Raw genomic sequence first — 14,677 nt, forward strand, 5'->3', positions numbered from 1 at the left:
TGTTTTAACTTACTTTTTATGCATGTAGTGATAATAATAGTAAACCCTGGTTTCCTCAGTGTCTCTCCATTTGACTATCTATATTATTGGCAGTACATTTTGAAGCAATTTATTAAAGACCTATTTATGAGCAGTAGAAGTTGAATTGCTATTATAAGTTCTATTTTGTAGATGACCGTCAAGTATTTTCAGAATTCCTGCTTTCTTTCAACAACCTGTTCAAAACCCATTTCCTCCTTTTCCATTGGGGGTGGGGGTGGGGGGTGGAGGGATATACTTGTCCAAGAAGAAGGAAGACAGTTTTCCATCTTGAGTTTCCTGAAAAAAATAAATCTAAGCCATGGTAAGATGAGGCTAGAATTAACCTATCAAACAAAAAGTCCACTCTTACGTGGCATCAGAAGACTGTTTTAATACATTTCAGGTACTGATCTTGGCTCATTTTCAGACTGGCTGAATTTGTCTTACACACTCCTGTGGAAAACTATATTCCCCCAAGACTGATTTTTGAGTATTTCTTCATCATTTTCCTCTCACTCAGCTTCAGTTTAACACCACTGGTTGACTCCTGTCTGGCCTTTTTTATGCCCACTGTTCAAGTCTTTTACTGTACCTCACTTTATTTTTAAAGCTGTTAACTTGGCAATGTCATCAGATAATGGGTTAAATTACTGATGAAATTCCAGATGTATTAACTATACATTTCCTTTTATTACTCCTTGACAGAAATTTACCATTTTATGTGCTGTGTTAAACCTTAATAAAAGCAAGTACATTTACTTCTTTTCCTATTGACCGTTACAATTCAAATAATTAGCAAATTTTTAACTTTAAAAGTCAGTCTAAGCTTGAGCTTTCTTTGATTTAGTTTCTTTCCCCCTTTCTGAAGTAGGTACAATGCTTTTTAATGTCTGCTTAGAAAGTGCCATCTCCAGCTTGAAAGATCAATAAAATCTATGATTATCATAGTTATTTCAGTTTTGGACTGGAGATTATATAATTCATCATGAGATGTAGAGTATACTGTATTCTTTGACTTTTCCTTACCATGATCTCACAGTAGAACATCATTCTTAATGAAAACAGGGCAGATACCATTTATGGCTCTCTATATATCGCTTTTACTCCAGTCTCATCCTGACTGTGAAGTTGTCCTGTATTGTCATCGAAAGTGTACAGTTGTCCTGTACAGTTTTGTGTTGAACTATATTGTTCAACACAAAAAATTGTTGAACTTGTTTGGCCACTGGAGATTCTTAAAATTTTCTGTATCTATGGATCTTTTCCCGTTTTCTTTACAGACTTTTTCCTTGCTCATTATATTCTTTAAAATGGAAAAACATTAAGATATGGACACAGGTTTTTTAGCAATTAATGACTGACTGGTAATACCTCTCCACCAGTGCTCGTCAGCCCTGCTTTAAGCAGGGGGTTGCACTATATTGATGGGTAGTAAAAGTCTCCCTGCTTTTGATGCTGGCTGCCCTTTAAGTGAACTTGCAAATACTGTTCTTTCTCAAAATGGCCACAAAACACATTGATTTCTTAATTGTTTTCAACTATGACCTTTAGCATTTCTGTACTGTGAGAAATTAATTTTGTCAAGTCCAAAACAGATTTTATGTGATTCATATTCGGCGGGGCGGGGAGGGGGGGAGGAGAGAGAAGGTCTTCTGTCTTTTCGTATTTGCTCTGTTTTGCCAGTGAAAACAGATTGAGCTTTTTGATTGGATTATTTCCAAGATAAATTGAACAATTAATATAACATTCTTCATTTTACAATAAGCTGTTAAACCTAGATTAAGGTATTTAAAGAGAAAGAAGTTTCAGAGTTAGCAAAATGATGGGATAACTCAGTTGAGAACCCCTCAAAATTCTATTTCATGTAATTAGATAAAAGAAAGCTACAATAAATGCAAAGCTGGTAATTTATTTTGTGTATCTTTAATATAACTGATTATGGAACATGTGATTAGGGTGGGCATGGAGAGAAAAGTATTATTTATTAGCATGAGCTGTAGTGAAAACTAACTGGATTCTGGATCTACCAGCCATGGGGAAGAAAGAATTTTAATGAATTGTTTTGAACAAACGATGTTGATGCATCCTAGAGAGGCATTTGCGTAGGTGGCCAAGAACTTAATTTTCTCATGGTTCAGGAACCTTTTCACAAAAACAAAGGGCTTTTAAAAATTTGTATCTGCCAATGTAAAGCTCAGCTAGTTACTTGAGATCTGTGTTTCATTTCCCTTGTCTGCTTTTTCAGCAGAGTCAGCAGAAAAAAAATAGTGCTTTTATTTCACCTAATACAGTTTAAAATTTTTCTGCATAATTTTACAGACTTTCCAGGAAGTCCTAGATGACCCCTTTAGCAGAAAGAAGATCAGTGCCCTATCTTAACATTTTAAAGTGTTACAGCTTTTCTGATTTTAAATGCTTTGAGGACTGCAATAGGTAGAATTTGGTTTTATTAAGCCAGACATCTCAACAGTTGAATCCTTTTATTGAGTGGTTCTGCTATAACGACCTCAGTGCTACCATAAGTGATGGACTAACTGGTCTTTTAAATTTTTACAAGTGATAAAAGCATAAAGCTAAGCCTCATGTATTAATTTTTTTTAATGTAACATGAGAACCTGTGATATTTGTGAAGTCCCTTCTCTAGTATATTAGGGCCAGATTTGCATCAGAAAATGTGATAATTAAAAAATAGCTTTCACTACTGGTCCTGTTTACTCTCCACTTTGGTCTCCTCAATTTGTGGAGAGAAAGATGATCTTTTTGGCAGCTTAAAGGAACAACAGTATGGAAATTCAGGGGCATGCTTTTGTTTTACATTAATATTAGTGGGATTGCCCGAAACAGTAGTGAGAGCTGAAGTCCAACAAGGTGTTCAGGAAAGAAATCAACCATTCAGCTGGAGCAGAATCATCTGCGTGATATTAGGTGCAGACAAGGAATTTGGTACTTGTTTTGATGTGCAAACAGTTAGCAATAGGTAGGTTATGGAAAACCCAAATGGAAGAAAGAAGTCGTGAGTAGAACTTCCAAGATCAACTGAGCACTTGTCTTCTGATTTGATCTGAATTTCAATCTAATTCTTACTACTAGTGCAGCCCTTCACAGCTTACCTGGCTTACAGACCTTAAAGTACAAATTGACGGACACAGGATCAGGAAATCACATTGCCAAAGTTCTTTTGCAAGGTTTTAACTTGCTATTGAAATGTGTAGATTATGTACGTATACCAAGATGAAAAGATTCAGTAATTAACTGTGTTGTGAAACTTCATGTTCTGGATGTAGATTAAATTCAGGTAGAAAGGTGATTTCATCCTTTTGTTGACAAAACAAAATTTTAAAGGACTTTTTTTGTTGTTAAGTAACTTTCATATTTTATATTTTAATATTCTTCTAAGAATAAAGATGATTCAAAATATTATTGCTCTCTGTATTACTAGTGTGATATCTAGAAGACCACTTGTTTCAAGCTTGTACAAAGACACCCTTTTACTCTTTAAGAATATTTTCTTTAATGTCTACATACTATTTTTAAAAACAAAATTATAATGTATTTCTTGCATCTGTCCTTACCAAACATCTGACTTAATGGTTTTACATGCATAGTGTCTCCTGTGTTTATATCTTTAGTCACTGGTAGGCATTGAATAATGGAACAAATATTATTTTCTTAGAGAACTGATTCTCATTTTCCTCTCTGAGCCTTAGTGGTGGAAAAAGGCAGACTAGAAAGACTGTGTGCTTACCACAAAGCTCCAAATCTGTCTAAAGGTTACATTTATTTTTTGTCAGCTTGCATTAATATAATTTTAGTCATTTTCGATAATGAATGTGTGATTAAAGGTTATCCATATAGCTAAATAGCTGTTATTACTATGTGCCATTTTAGTTACTTGGATAATTTGTCAACTCTGTATACAAACAGACAGCTTACAAATAAGAATTTTCACTCCTGTAGTTAAAATCATAAATCAATAGCAATTGCTGAGGGGTTGATCCAGCTGCTTATCATCCACCTAACAGGCTAAATTGCCTTTACATTCATCTAACTTTTTAAGTCAGAAAGTAGATCTCTGCTGCGTTTACATTCATCCACTGAAATGTAAATTTAAGATGTATCATTTCTTTCACACATGATTTTTAGCACTGCCTGCTTCTAGAACAAATTTTCTCTGTTGCTCGGTTGTACGAGGTATTAATGTATGCAGTTGTGTGTATACTGCTTTACGTAACAATCACCGTATTGCCAACATTGCAGATTAAGGTTATGTCAAATACAGAACTGGATGGACCATCCTGGGATGTAGTCCAGTTCCTCAAAGATGAAAATAACATCAGCTCTTTCTAACAAACTTCTCAAACAGCCTTCTAAAAGCAGGTACGGTTTTGCCACATCAACTCAGATTGGATGGGGATTGCTGCTTCCGTGATGTTTCAGTACCTTTTTTAAATTTCCAGCAAGAATTTCAGTGACCAGTTTGAAGCAGTTTGTTCTTGTTCCACCTGTATGCTTCCTCTGATTATTTCTGTCTCATTGTTTAGCTTTGCTAGGTATAAAAGCCAGTTGCATTCCTTTCTTAGACTTTACTTGTCTCATCTAAGCTCACCAAACTTTTTAAACTTTATCTTCAATCAGTTTTTATTTTCTCTCTTAAAAAATGAGGATTAACAAAAATTCTGAACAGCAGAATACTGAAGGAGTCTCCTGCATGCCTTGCTACAACATTATGTCCAGTACAGTACTTTGAAGTTAGCCCAGCTCAAAGTGGGGACTAGATCAAATGATGCCTAGAGGTCATTCTAACCTAAATTATTCTATGATTATTCCTCCTCCATCTCAACAGAAAATAATTAGTTCAACACATCTGTTAAGTTTAGCTTTTTAAATGTATACCTCCTATCATTTACTTAATCTTCCCTTAAGTATCAACAAAATCTTCCCTGCTCCCTGCAGAATCTGCTCCTGTTTCACGGCAATGGTTTATGTCCACGCATCTGGTGGACAATACAGAAATAAAAGACACCATGTAAGGTAGAGATGACTACCGTGTGGTCTGTTCAATGTCAAAATTCAGACCATGTATTAAGAATATTCTTTATTAGTTACAGGGGACTTCCTGCCACGATGTCGGTACAGTAGGCCCAAACAGGCATAAGCTGCAGGAAAGGGAATAGGAAAATAATCAGCTAAGTAAAAGGAAGAAACATCCTGGCTCTGTGTTATCTTCTGTAGGAGGGGAGAAAGAACGGAAAGAAAAGGGGAGTTGTTTACACGGAAAGAGGGGAAGGTGAAGAGCCCTGAAGAGGTTTCTTGAAAGGAGCTGAATGAAGCTAAGGAAGGAGGCTGTAGGGGAGAGGGGCTGGGAAGGGCTGGGATGTGCAGTGTCACACAGTGACAGGCTGTGTGTTGGGCCTTCCCTGCATGGAACGTGCTTTCCTCAAGGTAGAGGCCCTCTGGCTTCTGTCTGCATCGTTTCACTAAGGAAGTACTGAACTCGAAATGAATTATCCCTCAAAACCTAGAGAAAATCACTTTCTTATTAGTTATCAAGGACAACACAGAATGGTTATTGTAGCTGAAATACTCCTATAAAAGTGTGGTCATACTTAGAATAATTTATCTACAACAATGGTCAGCATGAGGTACGTGATCTGATCTGCATGTTAAGGATTAAGCCTTGTGCAGAAGGGGTGTCTGCGTGCAGTTTGTCTGTAGTGAGAAGATGCGGAGCTTCATGTTATTACTGAGGTTTTGCCTGCTCTAGCAGTTAACTGCCCCAGGAAGAAACATTGCAGTACCTTCACGTACAAAAGTGAGTTTCCATAAAGGACATCCATTTAGTTAGTTAGTTCGTTATATTTATTTTTATTGACTTATTTATACTGCTTTTTTTTTTTTTTTTTTTTTTACAAGTTACTGTCATGTACCAAAGACCAGAACCAAAAAGGTACTGAAAAAGTGTGTTATAATGCTTATTTTTAGGTGATTCCATGTGTCTGTGGTTTGGGTTGAGTTTCTATAGTGCTTATACAATGCATAGGGAACTATGTGCCTCAGAACAGAATTGATCTCAATTTGCTGAATGTTTCTTATCCAACATCATAATGTCGGGCAGGATGTTTAAGGTACCTTACATGAAATTCAGTCTCACTTCTGGGTCTTCACTACCTTTTTCCACTCCACTGGGAAACTGTCCTTCCTATTGCGGGTATTACTGCCTTGCACCCTTTCTCTGAAGCCATCTTTTAAAACTTGGTGCAAAGAGACAGTAGCTGTGGTGGCATCTTTAATAATGGAGTTTCTTAACTAAAATACTGTGGTATTTTCTATACAGGATGGAGGGGAAAGGGAGATAGGGAATAGCCAGACGGTTACGCTCAACTTAAATATTGCTTTGAAGTGAATAAACCAGCATTATGTCAAGTTTTATCACGCTGAGCACTAGTGCTTTAATAATTGAACTGCTGGGGTAAGAGGGAGGAGGGAAAGAAGAAATTTGACCTCATCATTCAGGGTGTTGTGTTTTCTTTAAATCAGGTCAACCATTACCATAATTTCTGTGCAATGCTGTCTTAAGCATGCTTGAAGAATACAGTTTTACGGGTACTGATAGTCTGCGTTGCACCTTAGGCACCAGACTGCTCCGTTGCCTCAGGGCAGAGCTGATTCTACCTCTCCACTATTGTGTTCTTCTTAATTTGCCATTTCTGCTTTATTTCTTGAGCACTTAAGTTCCTTCCAAATACTATTTTTACATGCTTGTTTGGTTTGGATCAGATCCAAATATCACCACAGGGACTGAAGATAGATGATAGTACACTACCATCTAAACTGCTACGCTGTGAAGGAGTGGCAAAATTAAAAATGTAAAGGAGGCTGAGGGGTGACCTCATTGCTCTCTACGGGTCCCTGAGGAGGGGACATGAGGTGGGAGGTGCTGAGTTCTTCGCCTTGGGATCCAGTGGTAGATCTCATGGGAATGGTTCAGCGTTGTGCCAGGGGACGTTCAGACTTGACCTTAGGAAGCATTTCTTTACCAAGGGGGTGGTCAAACACTGAAATGGGCTTCCTAGAGAAGTGGTTGATGCCCCAAGCCTATCAGTGTTTAAGAGGTATTTGGGCAGTGTTGTTAATAACATGCTTTACCTTCTGCTCAACCCTGAATTGGTTAGGCAGCTGGACTAGATGATCCTTGTGGATCCCTTCCAATTGAAATACTCAATTCTATTCTGTTCTGTTCCGTTCCATTCCATTCTAAATGTGCTCCTGTTAAGGTAGCTCCGTTTTGTAAGTCAGCACCTTCCTCAAATAAAAACAGGTTTGAAGCAAACAGGAAGAATTAACGTTATTACCTTAGCAGAAATCCAGCCCTGAGCTAATTCCCTTTTTTTTTTAAAAAAAAAAAAAAAAAAAAAAAATCCATCTTTTTCTTAATTAATTAATGAAGGGAAAGTGCAAAATGATGTGATTTCATTTGATTTTAGCTTCTCTAAATAAGAATAAAACAATGGTTGTATTGATTCAGAGTTAGGGTCTGCCTAGCCCAGTATCCTGTCTGGGATACATAGGGGCCAGAAATGGACCCTGAGGGAAGAGTGAGAATAGGGCAATCATATCATACTTGTTTTCCTAATGCTGTCATTGCTTCCAAGTTAAAAGTTAAATAAAATATAACAAGTATTCACATGTGTTGCCCTGTAAATCCTTTTCCTCAGAATAGTAGAGCTTCACAGGCTTCCGCTGTGAAAGGATTCTCTGTCTTCACTGTCACACCAGTAACTATCTGCAGAACTGAAACTAAAGGGAACTGTCTGGTATTGCAAGCTAAGTAGCAAGTGTTTTCTTTCTGGGTTTGTTGGGTTTTTTTCTATTTTCCAGGATCATTTTAGGGGATTGGAATAGGTTTGCTGGAATATCAAAAGCACTTCTTGATATGGTAGCCAAGTTGATACCACAGCTGATTAATAGGCTGCAATTAAATATTTGAGAGAGGTTACTGGGTCACATCTGTAGGGGTAACTACCGAAGTCAGAGATTTTGGCATAATTTTAAATTGGGCAACAAAAAAATAAAAATTGCACTTGTGAATTGATCTTTTCTATGGTAATTTATTGAAGGACTGGTAATTTTTCACATGATTATTTAATGTAAAATTTCTTTTTAAAGGTCTTTTTTATTCCCCTCATATAGTTGATGCTAAAGATTGTTTGCTATTTTGCAGATACCCTGAAGTGTACTGCTGACTGAAAATTTTCTTACCCTTTGCTTCAGACGGAATAATAGTTTCTCAACCTCCTTGCTTTTTGAGAAATGCTTCTGAATTGTTTTTCTTCCACCTTCCATAACCAGAATAGCAATTTAAAAATCAGTGAGACAGTATCTGCCTGTAATTATATACAGCAATGTTTATGTGGCTCCATTGCAGAAATAATTGAAAAGATCATGTGCTGATACAACTCTTAGTAAAAATCCTTTCATAGCTGCTCTGTAGTAGTGTTAGATACAATTTCATTAATTGCTTTAGAAAACAATAAAAAAAAAAATCTTTTTCTGTAGCAAATAGCTATAGCACTTTCTCCAGAAATGAGTGAAAACTGTAAACTGAACGACTTTACACGAAGAGGCACACAAACATTTCTTGGATAATCAAAGGCAGACAAAAGTGTGAATTTGCCCTGGCAGCCTGTATGCAGGTTCTGTGATAAATCCAAGAGGTGTGCCAGAAGGCATGAATGAAAGAAGACCTACGTCCCTTCCTGACAATAACTGGGTTTCTTCACTACGGTGTTCTTCTGAGGAGCAGTAAGGCACAGGACTTCAACAACCAAATCATATAGCCCGATGTGCATCTGCACTCATGTAGATTGGTGCACAGGATAAGAAAAATTAACTTCCACAGGCTGCATAATAAAAAATATCTTAGGAGAAGTGTGTACAGTGCACTGAACCTCCTCCTTGCATGGGATGGTTCAGAAGCTTATCAAGAGGCATTCATCTGCAGGGAGTCAGGTCTCACATTAGGCCATATAATGTCTAAAAATAAACCCAAGCGATTCTGCAAGTACTGCTGTGACCAGGTAGTGTGCACCATGTGTGTTGGGCTGGAGGGTTGATGTAAGTTGCCTTTGCCCCGCTGCTGTCCCTCCCGCCAGGGCCATGGGCACACTCCTGACTTCTGTTCAGCTGCTCCTCAGCACCTGCTTTGAATGTGAATCCTTGGGTGGTTGTATGGGCCCTATGACAACGCTGTTTGAGGATGTCTCGGGCAGTTTTTCTTCTGCCAAAGTGCTCAACAGCCTTTCCCACCTCTGGGTTACCTCCCATGAGGGTTCTGGTTACTTTTATAGGAGCATGGCTCATGAGCGTGGTCCAGGAAAGCACGTCACGTTTAGCATTCACTTGTACACCACCAAAACTGCTTTTGACTGCCATACATTGTGGGGAGAGGTGTCTGACGGTCATACATAGGTTACCTTGTTCTGCTGGTGCTGCCTGTTGTGGGACAGTACCGTTGTGTCCGCAGAGCCCATCCTGTCATGATGGGTTCCTGTGAAGTCCGTCTTTGAAGAGGACACCCACTTACTGTTTAGCTTTACTTGATAAACAGGAAAAAATAATGAAGGCTCCCAAAGACCTGATTTCTTGCTTGTTTATAGACATACTGTAGCTCACTGTGATTTTTCTATCCATGCCTGAAAAGGAATAAACTTGATGTAAACAGACTGCTGGTAACAGACACCCCTCGCTGACCATAGAAACCCAGCATTTTTGCATCATTTTGTGCTTCTGATATTTCCATGCTGTGCACAGACAGGTAGAACTCCCCAGGTGCTCTATTCACGTGATGTTCCCCAAAACAAACTCCCTGCAGCAGGCTGTGCTCATTTGCCTTTCATCCTCATAGCATGCAAGGCCACATATAGAAGGTTTCTTGCTACTTTAATGCTTTTATTCCATGCCTGCAGAAATAGGAACGTATGAGTTGAGCTGGAATCAAGATGACCACTCTGTGGATATTTGCCCAGGGAGGTAAAACAACTTTTACTGGAATATTTCCTTGTATAGGTGATTATTAAAGATAAAGTTTTAGACAGAGTGGTTTAGAAGAAACCTATACAGAAGATGGGTTTATTAGCTTCAAGATGAACATGCATAACTAAACATAAGACAATATTCTTCTTTTATTTGGTTGGGGGGTTTGTTTGCTTGGTTTTTATCGTTATCTTCTCATTCTTAAGTTATTCTGCTTCACTAAGATTTTCCGTCAATAAATCCTATTTTCCAAAGACATATGTGTGTGGAAGAATATAAGTGTGGAAGAATCAAAGTTTTTTTCAGTTGATTCTTTATATGATTTGAATAGAATTAAGTAGAATGGTCATCTTATTTGTACTATAATCCTTTGAAGTAGATATAGGATGCAGTGACTACCAATAATGAGAAAAGAATACAGCAAATAAAGCATAATTATTCTTCTGGTTTTAGGTTAAAGAGGGCAATAATTACACCTGCCTGAGTTCTCAGCTTGTTAGTATTTTATGCTGCTATTTTCCAATACTATACTAATGTAGTTCTGGTTAAAATCTCCCTCCGCCCTCCTCAAACTCTTGCTTGCTGCAGGTTTCCATACTTCAGAATTCTCAACAAAGTATTTTATTGCTCAGTTCCTCAGTTGAAGTTGCTAGAATTTGCAGCCTTCTATAATGAACCATAGGAATATGCAGAAAAGTGGTTGATAATGAATTTTAAACCTTTTCTTCAGAAAAAAACAATAAAGCAGAAAGCTTTATTTTGCTGAGCATGTTGAAAAATTTATTAGGGGGAATACTTCTGTTAAGTTTTTTTGTGTCTTTTCATGTTTTTGATGTGAGTTTACAGTCAGTTGTACTGATCTTTTGTGAAGCTGGGAAAAAAAAAAAAAAACAAACTAAAAAAAAGCACACACACACACTCAAGCAGATTTGGCACAGTTGTGTGACAGCCTAAAGGCTCCCTGCACAGACATGTCAGGTTGCTTCAGTCAGGAATCTTTTTCAGGCCAAAAGCAGGAAAAGCTCATTTAAAAAAAAAAAAAAAAAAGTTTAGAATATTAAAAAAAAAAAAAGGTACAAAAACCCCACAAAACAAACACAGGGTATCTAAATTTAAACAATGTCAAATTATAATAAGATTATTCTAGGAAACTCTTCACGTGTTATATCTGCAAGACTGAGGCATCGGTTTGTAACCAAGAAATGTCAACTGTAATGTGCAACTATACTGGACTCTTCAAAAGCTAAAGAGCATGAATTTAACTGGGGAAAACCGTTGTCTCTTCCAGAATATATTGATATCCTTGTAGGAGCAAATACACTTTTAATACAGAATCACAGAGTCAATTAAATTAGAAAAGACCCTTAAAATCATTGAGTCCAGCCGCAAACCCAGCACTTCCAAGTCTACCACTAAACCATGTCACAAAGCACCATGTCTGCATATCCTTTAAATCCTCCAGGAATGGTGACTCAGCCACTTCCCTGCAGTCCCATACTCCATATTTTGAATAACAAGGTAGCATTAGGATAAATTTTTTAATGGTGGATCTGTTACTTTGACTATAGAAGTTACAGTATTTATTAAAAGACCATTACAGTAGTTGTGAGGAGAAGCCTGACTGTAAAACTGGAAAAAGACAAAATATAGTCAAAATGTATTGGAATCCTTTTTTAGACCTTCATATCTAAGATTTCTTAAGGTGAATACGTTAAAATGCTTCTATGGAAGTCAGACTAGTGGTATTAAGGATCACCACTAATCAGCCACCAGTGATTCATTTAATACCATCTTACTATTCCAATAATGAACTTCTACATTTTACACAAATATACTGCTTAAAAAGGGGTAAGCTGGAATTCCTGGAAATGATAGTTCAGGCTTTATGCACAGACTTGGTTTTCTTTTCTCACTGATTTGGATGGGGTGGCACAGTCTTTTACGTCAGTGTGTTCTTGCCAGCAACATTTAGTAATTCATTCTGCCAGCAAGGATGCCACCAGAGATGCTACATTTTTTTTCTGTCTTTTGAGGTGGTACCTTGCACATAGAAAACTGGATACTGGAAGAGGGACTGTATAGTAGAAACTAATATATCGCTTATTATGATGATGCAGATTCCAGAAAGGATAATCACTGTCAAGTCCCATTGTGTCAGCTGAAGCTGCAGTTGTTTAGTGATTTTGAAAATCGGGCAAAATTTATTTCAATCTGGAAAAAGTAATATTTATAAAAGAGCCACAGTCCCTAGTCATCACCCACTAGACCTCCATTTGAAAAAGTAATTTAAATTAAAATAATTTCTTCCAGTTTAGCATTTTGCCATTATTATTTGCTAGAAGACTCTGGCTACGTTTATCTTCAATATTATTTACTTTAATGTACTTGAATACAAGCATTTTAGTTGAATGTCTCATCAAAGGGCTGGCTTCTTAATCTATGAAATCTCACTACAGTGAGTCAATATAAACCACAGATGGTACATATTTGGAAGCTGCTGATGATGATGTATAGATTTGAATTTGTCAGGTTAACACTTCTGATGCCAGCTAGAACTTAGAAGTTGTCCTTTTAGAACTATTTATATGTAAATTAGGCAATTATCCTTTTTTTTTAACACTGTCAAATCTGATAACTAATTAACCCAAATTCTTTTCCTGTAAAAAGAAACCACCAAAAAGAAGCATTCAATTTCATTTACATTATTCTTGTTCAGAACGTAGATACTATGAGCTATACTCACATAGGAGATCCAGCATCTGTTGGGAAAAGGGAAAACAAATCAAGATTTAAAATCCATTTAGTTGTTTAAAAAAGCATTTATTCTCAACATCAGAAAGAAATAAATTTGTAGTTTGAAAAGTTAAAATTTTTCTTTGGTTTTTGTACTAATGGATACAACAGATGATTTTGTTCTCCCTTATAAATATCTTGTGAAAAAGTACAGAAAAGTGTTTTAATCATGACTGTAATAATCAGTTCACTGTTATCAAAAGAATTATTATTACTGCGTAACTGCAGTCCTTTTTGTATTCTTGGATGTGAGAAAGACCTGTATTGAAGCATGAACAGATCATGCTTTGGAGGGAAGTGTACTCATTGCCTAATTGAATATATAATTCATTTTATCATTCGAGTATATAATTTATTTTATAGGAAAAAACCCTACCTAACCCATCCTTTAGTGTGCATGCTCATTACTTTAAAATTAAGACATTCCATTGCTCAAGTGCTTGTACATAGAAGAACAAACACATCTAAATTTACTCTCTTATGTAGGCCAATTGAATTAACTTAGCTTCACATTTGAATAATATAAAAATTCACATAATGATCAGTAGAATTAGATCAGACTCATACTCATAATTTCTTTTACAAACAACATGTAGCTTGTTACAAATTTCTTTATAAAAACAGAAAATCTGACAAATGGAAGGATCAAAAAAAGTTGCAAAATGTTTATGTTTTTGCTGTGAAATAGCGTAATTTGTGTATCAAGACTAAGAGGACAGTTTCTATATGTATGTTTTAAATTACTTAATTAGGAAGTAAAGGTACTTCCCTCCTGCTGAATGAATGTTGTACAAGTTATTCATTAAAAAATATGGAAAATAATACTTGGTATATTTTAAGTACGTTATTTATTTTGAAGTGAGTTCCTTTATTCTTAAATCAATTCCTTTAGAACTGATTTAGATCCGAATATTGATTTGATAAAAAATTGACCCTTTTTTTCCTTCTCTTTTTAGTTCAACAGAAGAGCAGTTTCACTGGCAAACACAAGGTAATGTACTTATCTACATGTATGTATGGCATATATTCTCTCCCAGAATTATCATATTTCCTAAAGAAGATGGAGAGGAAAGCAATTTTTCTTTATGCAGGGTTGTTTTTGGGTTGGTTTTTTTTTTTTTTCATTCCTAGTGTGTGAAAACCCTACTTAAAAACTGGCAAAATTTGGCAAAAGTTGTTAGGGTTGACAAAAACAACGCTGAGACTAACATAGAGTTTTGAGAGGGGGCATCGCTAAATGTGTCTCTTAACTTTTTTTAAGTCTGGACCTGAACTTCCTCATTTTGCTTTTATTAATCCAAGGCCGTGCTTTCAAAGGGTGGCATAATTTTCAGTATGTCCAGCCTCTGAATATGTGATCTTGGTATGTTCTCCATTCCTTCATCAGCTGCGAATGTTTAGTCACATGTAACTGGGTTTACCTTTTGCCTTTCTTTTATATTTTTATGTTCTTAATTTTATTACAGATGGTCAGAAGGATATAGAAGATGAGCTCACCACTGGTCTGGAGCTGGTGGACTCCTGTATTAGATCACTGCAGGAATCAGGGATACTGGATCCACAGGACTATTCAGCCAGTGAAAGTAAGTTGCTATAAATATGTTTTATAGAAACAGACATATTTTTGATGTGTCATGCTTTAACACTGAATGCATATCTCACGTTTTTTTTTCTTTATTTGTTGGCAGAAGACAATGTAGTTGTGAGCAGGCAAATTGCCTCCTTGCCTTTGCAAGTTAATTTTTGGTTTTATTTGTAATAAAGAGAATCTCACTGCTAGTTTGTGAGGAAAAACACCAAATGTGGAATATATCTTAAAGAAAATATTTTG

At 36.5% G+C, this 14,677-nt stretch overlaps 1 protein-coding gene across 9 annotated transcripts in view; it reads left to right on the forward strand.

Moving 5' to 3' along the window:
- Positions 1 to 14,677, forward strand: part of CTNND2 (catenin delta 2) — a 680,248-nt gene that overhangs the window by 343,594 nt on the left and 321,977 nt on the right. For all 9 annotated transcript variants that reach the window (XM_040587098.1, XM_040587100.1, XM_040587099.1 and 6 more), the window contains 2 exons: positions 13,803 to 13,837; positions 14,313 to 14,429. In XM_040587098.1, the coding sequence (XP_040443032.1) occupies positions 13,803 to 13,837; positions 14,313 to 14,429 (152 nt within the window). The remainder of the gene's footprint in view (positions 1 to 13,802; positions 13,838 to 14,312; positions 14,430 to 14,677) is intronic.

This window comes from Falco naumanni, chromosome 3 (assembly GCF_017639655.2).
Source record: "Falco naumanni isolate bFalNau1 chromosome 3, bFalNau1.pat, whole genome shotgun sequence".
In the NCBI taxonomy this organism is placed as follows: Eukaryota; Metazoa; Chordata; class Aves; order Falconiformes; family Falconidae; genus Falco; species Falco naumanni.